The sequence below is a fragment of the Mytilus edulis genome, chromosome 12 (genome assembly GCF_963676685.1).
Source record: "Mytilus edulis chromosome 12, xbMytEdul2.2, whole genome shotgun sequence".
Taxonomy (NCBI): domain Eukaryota; kingdom Metazoa; phylum Mollusca; class Bivalvia; order Mytilida; family Mytilidae; genus Mytilus; species Mytilus edulis.
This window is the reverse complement of record NC_092355.1, coordinates 1,103,990-1,112,788: the sequence shown is the minus strand read 5'-3', so window position 1 is coordinate 1,112,788 and position 8,799 is coordinate 1,103,990. Positions and strand designations below refer to the sequence as shown.

At 38.0% G+C, this 8,799-nt stretch overlaps 1 protein-coding gene across 1 annotated transcript; it reads left to right on the top strand.

Moving 5' to 3' along the window:
- Positions 1–969: 969 nt before the first annotated feature.
- LOC139499308 (uncharacterized) lies at positions 970–6,965 on the top strand. The gene is made up of 2 exons (XM_071287976.1): positions 970–2,620; positions 2,881–6,965. The coding sequence occupies exons 1-2, from the start codon at positions 970–972 to the stop codon at positions 6,963–6,965; spliced, it is 5,736 nt and encodes a 1,911-aa protein (XP_071144077.1).
- Positions 6,966–8,799: the final 1,834 nt, after the last annotated feature.

Genomic DNA, 8,799 nt, shown 5'->3' with positions numbered 1-8,799 from the left:
TAATTGTGAGACTTACGTTTTTAGTAAAAGGAAGCTAATACAAAGTCTCTACTAAATTCTTGCCATCATTAAAAGCTTTCAATAAGTCGCATAATTGCCCATAAGTAAACTTTGTAATAACCAAGTTTGGAAATCTAGACTATAGTGTTAGCCTGTGGAAGCAATTACACTGTTTAAGCAAAATTCTAGTTCTTACAATTATAATATTCATTTTCATGATTTATGTCCCAGTATAATTAGCGTGAGGTCAGATGTACTTTTAATACATAAATACCCATTATTTTGTTCTGTGAGGTCAGATGTACTTTTAATACATAAATACCCATTATTTTGTTCTGTGAGGTCAGATGTACTTTTAATACATAAATACCCATTATTTTGTTCTGTGAGGTCAGATGTACTTGGATACATGAGTACATATAATATTTTTGTCCATATCTGCTCTTATTCTCAACAAACGAGAGAACATCATAGCAGTTAATGTTACAGTAGTTATACTCTTTATGAGTAGTTTTAGTATTTTTGATCAACCTTTGAAAAGATACCCTAGGCAATAGTTGTCTGGAAATTCACTTAAAGGTGTACTTATTATTGATAAATTTGCAAGTTGTTTTTCTTATTGGTCTTGAGCTTGACTAAAATTGTGATCTCAAATATATGCCACTGTTATGTTATTGTTATGCTATATATATATACTTTTGTCAGAAATAAAGTATTTGCAACTTTAAATATGAATTGTTTGCTGTCAGTATCAAGAACCCCTTCTTTCAGTTCATTGTAAGGGTGTTGCCAGAGGTTTTAGTTTAATACTTCGGGATTTTATATCCAAAGTTTTCGGTGTATGTGTTTCTGCCCTTTTCGCCAATTGACCCGCTACATATTTTCTGGCATCCTCGGTGGGATTCATTCATTTATTGAGTGGATCTAGTGATACGTACCCTTTAAGTGGTAGTACGAGCAGTAGCAGTAATGGTGAAAAAAAGAACACATATACCACCAGTAGGTAGTGGAGATGAAAGTGGAAGAGAAATCATTACAGACGACACTGATGATTATCAGACCGGACAGAATGATACTACAGAGACAGAGGCTACTGGCTATACCGATCTGTCCGACTCAGAAATCGAGCAAGCTGAACAGACTATGGTTACAAACACCAGGAATTTACCACAGAGTACACCAAGTACTAGTGGGATACAAAAGAATTTTCAGACTTTAGATTTACGACGAAGTTCGAGGTTATACAACAAGAGACAAAAGAGTAATAAATTACAGAAAGAAAATTTGGTGCAAGAGACACGTCCTCAGAAAGAAAATTTGGTGCAGGAGACACGTCCTCTGTCACCCAATGAACATACCGGCATTTATGGTACACTTAAGAATGCCATACAAGATATGACTACCCAGGTTATTTTTGCGATACAAGCTGCTTTTAGTAGCAATGTTATCGCTCAACCATCCAGTACAGATACTATCAAATCAAATACAGAACCACCACATAGGAGAAAACCAAGACATGTAAAAAGTACCTCAACATGTAAGACAACTAGAAAGTCAAGCATACAGAGTAGTTACTCCAGTGATTCCAGCTCAGAGGAAGATTGCCATGAACCTGTGGATTCTGATTGTAGTGTATCTACCAATAGAATAACACAGTCAAAACAGAAGTCAAGTTCACATAATGTCAAGCTTCCATCTTTTACTGGTCAAGAGAAGTGGGAGGTCTGGTTCAATCGATTCGAAGCAGTTGCAAAACTTAAATCTTGGAATGAGGAAGATAGACTTCAAGAGTTGTTACCCAGGTTACAAGGAGACGCTGGAGACTTCACGTTTGATCAATTGCCAAAGAAGACTATCAGGAACTACAAAAAGTTGGTACAAGATCTAAAAAATAGATTTGGAGTCATAGAGACCACCAGAACATACCGGCTTCAATTTAGTAGAAGAAAACAGTTAAACGGAGAGACACCAGAAAAATTTGCAGCAGAGTTAAAAAGGCTATATGACAAAGCCTACAAAAACAGATATGCAAGTACACGCCAAGAAGATCTACTACAGAGATTTCTCTTGGGACTCATAGATTATAAGGCCCGTATTCATATAGAATTAAACAAAGATCCTGAAACCATAGAAGAAGCAGTACAAGAAGTCATTACATACGTAGAGACCATGAAAAATCCGAATCAAGGAGAAGAAAATAATAAGAAGGCAGTACGACAAGTGAAAGGAGGACAAAAGAATGAAAACATTACTAGAAAGGATAATGACAAAAAGTCCGACAATTACCAGGGAGCGGAGAAAACGTCTGTTGAAAGCCAGATTGAAGACAAAAATAAAAGTCTAACTATTAAAGAAGGGGATTTGCAATCTTTATTTAACAAGATGTTTGAAGACAAAAAGCAAGAATTACAGCATAAGACATATGGTAGACCAGGAACCAGTCAGACTCCATTTCAATCCAATGATGGCCAACATAAGGGTCCAAGACAGAATGGATTATGCTATTACTGTGGACAACCGGGACATTTTGCGAGAAATTGTTTCGCAAATCCAGATAGAGTTGCAGACAGATTTCCTTCAAAAAACAATAACTTTAAACCACAATGGGGACAAAATAACGGTAACCTTGGTCCCAACCCTAATATGGGGGTACCACCACCAGGCTTTCCATTAAACTAAGGGTGGGCATCTCTGATGACCGGGAGGTGACCCATACAGTTTTAGATGTTAAAGGTCAAAATTTGAATGATGTTAAAGGTCAAAATTTGAATGATGTTAAAGGTCAAAATAGCAGTTTAATTTCTGAGAATAAAAGTTTAAGTACAAAAAAGGGGGGTCTAGATAAAATTGATATTGATAGTTGTCATGTTTTGAAACCAGTAAGAATAAATGAGGAGGTTGAGCATTCACCCTTGATTAGAGGTGATAGTCCTCCACTGAGTCACAAGAGTGAACAGGAGGTTGAGTATTCACCCTTGCATAGAGGTGATAGTCCTGCTGGCACTTGTACTGCGGAAGTATCGATGAAATCGTCTGAAGGCCTAGATGATGTTCAAAGATTTCCACCAGTTGAAACTCATATTATTGGAAGACAAGTTTTGAGATGTGAAGGAGTATATATCCAAGGAAGTATTGAAGGAATTGATGTTACATTTACTGCTGATACTGGAGCTACACGAACTGTTATTTCGACTAAAACATTCAGAAAAATACTTTCATCAAAAAGACCAAAACTTCAAAAATCTAGTTCTTTGGCTAGTGCTGACGGACAACCATTGAAAGAGTTAGGAAAAGCTGTTTTTAACTTGACACTGGGTGAGTTGGCCTTAGAAAAGGAACTCATAGTTGCTGAGATAGAAGATGAAGCTCTCTTAGGTTTAGATATCCTAATGAAAGGAGATCAAGGCCCAGCTGATATAAAATTAACAGAAGGAGTTATCTTGCTTAATAGTACCACTATCCCATGTATCCAAGTTGGACAGACGGAACCAATAAGAAAAGTTAGATCAGCTGATCATTATGTCATACAGCCAAGAAGTGAGATACTTATTGATGTTTTTGTTGACCGTTTCGACAAAGATTTACACAACTGTCCACAAGACTACTTAATAGAACCTTGCCCACAATTTGAAGATACCTATCCATTAGTAATGGCCGCCTGTCTTGTTGAAATTGGAGAAGAAGTGACTAATAAGGTCAGACTCATGAATCCTTTTGATCAAGAGGTAAAGCTGAATCAAGATGCAGTTATTGGAATTGCAGAAAAATTAAATACTGATCCAATTACGCTATTTTCACAGGAAGACAGTGAGGAGTCACAGAACTTCAACTCTGTCCGACGAATAAAATTAACAGGTTCCAAACCTGTCACATGGCAGACAAATGAGGGAATAATAAGAAGTCTAGCAAATAAAGGAACAACTGACGGAGGGAAAAGTGGAGTCGTACCTACACATTTACGTTCTTTATATGATGATGCAGCGAACAACCGTCCAGAAGATGAACAGGAGGCTATAGTTAGTCTTTTGCAAAAATATTCGGCAGCATTTTCAGTAAATGATACAGACCTAGGGCTGACACACCTAGTGGAACATACAATTGACACCGGTGAAGCCAAGCCAGTTAAACAACCACCACGAAGAGTTCCACTTGCTTTTGCCAATGACGAGAGGAAAGCCATAACACAAATGTTAGATCAAGGGATCATACAAAAGTCAAATTCACCTTGGGGAAGTCCATTACAGCTAGTGGTCAAGAAAAACGGGAAGATTCGCCCGTGCTGTGACTACAGATTTTTGAACGCCCTTACTCGGCTGGACTCATTTCCTATTCCGAGAATACAAGACTGTCTGGATGCCGTAGGTGGCGCCACCTTGATGTCGACCTTCGATTTGACCAGTGGATATCACCAAATTCCCATGAAGAAAGATGATATTTCCAAGACAGCATTCGTAACCAAATATGGTCTGTATGAGTTCAAGACGATGCCATTTGGAGTCTGCAATGGTCCAGCTACTTGTCAACGATTGATGGAACTTGTACTTCATGGGCTTCAATGGCAAATTTGTCTAATTTATCTAGACGATATCATTGTATTTAGTAACGGTTTCGAAGAACACATGTCAAGGCTAGATACAGTTTTAAACAGAATTTTGGAATCGGGGTTGAAATTAAAACCAGAGAAATGTGAACTCCTGAAGTCAGAGGTCACTTTTCTAGGTCATGTGGTTTCGGATGAAGGAATTCGTCCAAATCCGGACAATACAGCAAAAATTTTATCTTGGCCTGTACCAACAACCGTCACTGAAGTACGACAACTTTTAGGCATGGGTAGCTACTACAGACGTTTTATTAAGGACTTGTCAGCCATGGTAAAACCCTTAACTGACCTGACCAAGAAATCTAAGTCATTTGAGTGGACAAAGGAATGCCAAATTGCTTTTGAGAAACTAAAACAAGCTTTCACTAGTACAGATATTATGGCTTTTCCCAGAGATGAAGGTGAATACTATTTGGACACAGATGCATGTGACACAGCTATTGGAGCAGTGTTAAGTCAGATACAGGATGGTACATTGAAAGTTATAGCCTATGGTAGTCGTACCCTTAATAAGGCAGAGCGCAACTACTGTATAACGGACAAAGAGCTTTTAGCAGTACGCTACTTTATTGAATACTACAGGCAGTATCTGCTAGGACGTAAATTCTGTGTACGTACTGATCACCAGGCATTGATATGGCTTTTTAGCATGAAAGAGCCTAAAGGTCGAATAGCTAGATGGTTAGAAATTCTATCCAATTTCGATTTCTCCATTGAATATCGCCCCGGTAGTAAACATGGGAATGCTGATGCTTTGTCTAGATGTTATAATCCAAAAGATTGTGAGTGTGCGGATGTAGACAATTTGGAGTACCTAAAATGTGGTCCCTGTAAGAAGTGTCGAAATCGTGCCATAGAAATGCAGAGTACAAGATTGCTATCGCCAGAAATCCATGAGGAAAATATTGAAGATCCAACTAAAAACAAAGATGGTGGAGAACCTATACAGATTTGTGCAGTAAAAACAAGACAACAGACTTCAGATGATAATATATGGACAACATGGAGTAATGGACACTCAAAAGAAGAATTATTAAAACTACAGGAAGATGACTCAGATATCGGACCTCTCTTACAGTGGAAGGAAGGTGACACTCGACCTAATTCAAAAGAATTAGAAAAATACAGTGCTGCTACCAGACACTACTGGCACCTATGGGAATCAGTTGTTAAGAAAGATGGTCTGCTGTTTAAGCAGTACAGCCGAAGAGATGGTTCAGGAGACTACAGACAATTCTTAGTTCCAGACAAGATGAAAAAGGAAGTACTAAATAACATGCACAACTCAATTTTGTCAGGACATCTAGGCAAAAACAAAACAAAGGAAAAATTAGGTCAACGGTATTACTGGTACGAGATGAAAGAAGACATACAAATTTGGATAAGCCAATGTGACATTTGTGGGGCCAACAAACCTCCTCAAAAATTATTGAGGGCTCCGTTGGGAAAAATGCCAGTTGGAGGGCCCCTCGACAGACTTGCAACTGATCTCCTTGGGCCATTGCCGCTTACTCCCAGGAATAATCGGTACATCTTAACAGTTACGGATTACTTTACTAAATGGGTTGAAGTATTTCCAGTTCCTGACCAAACAGCTACAACATGCGCTAATATTATCTTGAATGATGTAATTTGTCGTTTTGGTTTCCCTTTGGCCATACATTCTGATCAAGGTCGGAATTACGAAAGCGACATTTTCCAAGAATTGTGTAGTATATTAGATATACGCAAGACAAGGACAAGCCCCCGTAATCCAAAGTGCAATGGTCAAGTTGAACGTTTTAACAGAACTTTGGTTTCTATGATAAAATCTTATTTGAGAGGAGAGCAGACGAACTGGGATCTTAATCTTGGATGCCTTGCGAGTGCATATAGAGCTTGTCCACATGATACGACTAGTTTAACTCCCAATGTAATGATGTTAGGCAGAGAAATTCGTTTTCCCTATGAGCTAACTAGAGAAGGAACAGAATTTGTTTCAGAAACTGAACAGGGAACATGGGGAAACCATGCGCTTAAAGTACGAGAGAGATTACAGAAAGCCCATCAAGTAGCCAGAAAACATTTGGAAGTTAACCTTAGAAAAAGAAAAGATCACTATGATGTCAAAGCCAACCTTGTCCAATACCAAAAGTTTGACAAAGTGTGGTACCTAAACGAAACAAGGAGAGAAGGAAGTTGTTTCAAGTTACAACCTTTATTTTTGGGTCCATGTCTGATAGTAAACAGATACAATGACCTAAATTATCAAATACAGATAGATGCAAAAGGAACCAAAAAAGTGGTCAACCATAACAAACTAAAGCCATATAAAGGGACTAGCACCCAAAAATGGATTAAACAAGTTGAAACTCAGAATAAATGATATTAAATGCTATACATGTACATGTACGACATAAGTTATATGTTTATACTTGTATTGATCAAGTATTTTACATGATTGTTTCTTTTTATGTGTGTACATTTTGTATGTTTTCAAAATGTTTCTTTCCAAATGTAAATAAACTGATAAAGTTGTACATAAAATTTAAATGTGATAAGGAATAGTCAAGCTCAAGATTGTACTCAAGTTAATCTTTTAGTTTTAATTGAATGTAGGATTAAATGATGTTTTTTTTTTTGTTAAGGATAGTCTCCCAATAATATAATTTGGGAACATTAGGTACTTAGTTTTTCTTTGTATATAGTTATGTACACACTATTTGAATTAGTGTGTTAATACCAGCCTTTGTAAAAATAAAATAAACGCTAGGATACTTCCTAATTTGTCATTTAATAATTTGTTTTCTGTCTTTGAGTTGCTGTCACAAAACGGAAATGCGTTTAATATAATAATCTCTCAGGCCTTAACATAAATGGGGTGTATTAAGAATTTAGGTAAAAATGACAATAAGTGGCAAGATTTAGTACAATTTGTTTTATTTTGTAAAGTCGTGTGGTACCAAATAAAAATAATGCTGTGCTATGCTGAATTTTAACATACTTATAAAATAAATAAATTATCAATGTAGGAAAAACTTCAACCTTAACAGAAGGAACCAAAGTTGGAACCTTATATGTTTTGGTCTAGCTCTTTATAAAGTGCAATGCCACTGGCAACATACTTTATATTTTTATTTTTATTGCAGAATGTCAGACAATCTAAACAACAAACAAATCCGAAGGTTATATCGCTGCCTCAAATGTATTGACCAAGATGGTTACATTGGTCAAAAACACCGTGTTGAAGGCCACATCTGGAAACTACATGTGCCTTTAGAAGTAGTGCCATATTATTGCACCTTATGCCTTTTCCGATGTGGCAAGGAAAGCGAGATGATAAAGCATGGCCAGTACTTCCGACCCCACCAGATACAGAAGGAAGAGATGATCAATAGGGGTCAGTACCAGGGAGACCGAGCATATATCAAAAAGAGTCCCTTACCATACCGATCCGTAATAGGTTTAGACCTAGAGAAGATGACCCGCGGTGAATCGTTGATAAGGACCAGAGGATATACTCCAACATTTGGTCCAACTCCTGTGGTACAACCAGCTGAGGCAGTATGTCGGGTTGAAGTAGTGCAGGAAGCAGAAGTGGTAGACGTTGTTCAGCAAGCAGAAGTGGTGGAGGAAATCGTGGTAGATGTAGTGCAGGAAGCAGAAGTGGTGGAGGAAATAGTGGTAGATGTAGTGCAGGAAGCAGAAGTGGTGGAGGAAAGACCTGAACCAGTGGGTACACCACTCTCCTCCCCTATAAGGAAAATCATAGCCCGCGAAAGAGAACTGGAAGAGCTGGAGGAAGAGCAACAGTCACAGCCAGACGAGTTTGTGTTCGAGCAGACAACTACTACCATCACCACAAACACACATCCAGCTGAAGAATGGAACATGGTTCCAACAAATAATTCTGAAAGAAAATCTTCATCCTCTTCATCATCATCATCATCATCTTCAAGCACATGCTCCCATAAGGTTTTGTTGGAGGAACTAACAAAAAAATTTACAAACTTTACCAGTACTATGACAACTAACATGGAAAACATGCAGAAGGAAATTGTACGACTGACTAGTCAGGTGACCGGACTACGGTCTGTAGTTCGAGGTCAAAACACAGAGAACAGACAAAGGAATGCCTCTCCAGCCCGTCACTACAACAGGAACAGATATTCTCCTTACCGGCCAGCCCAAAGAAGGAGTATTACACCCATGCCAAGATA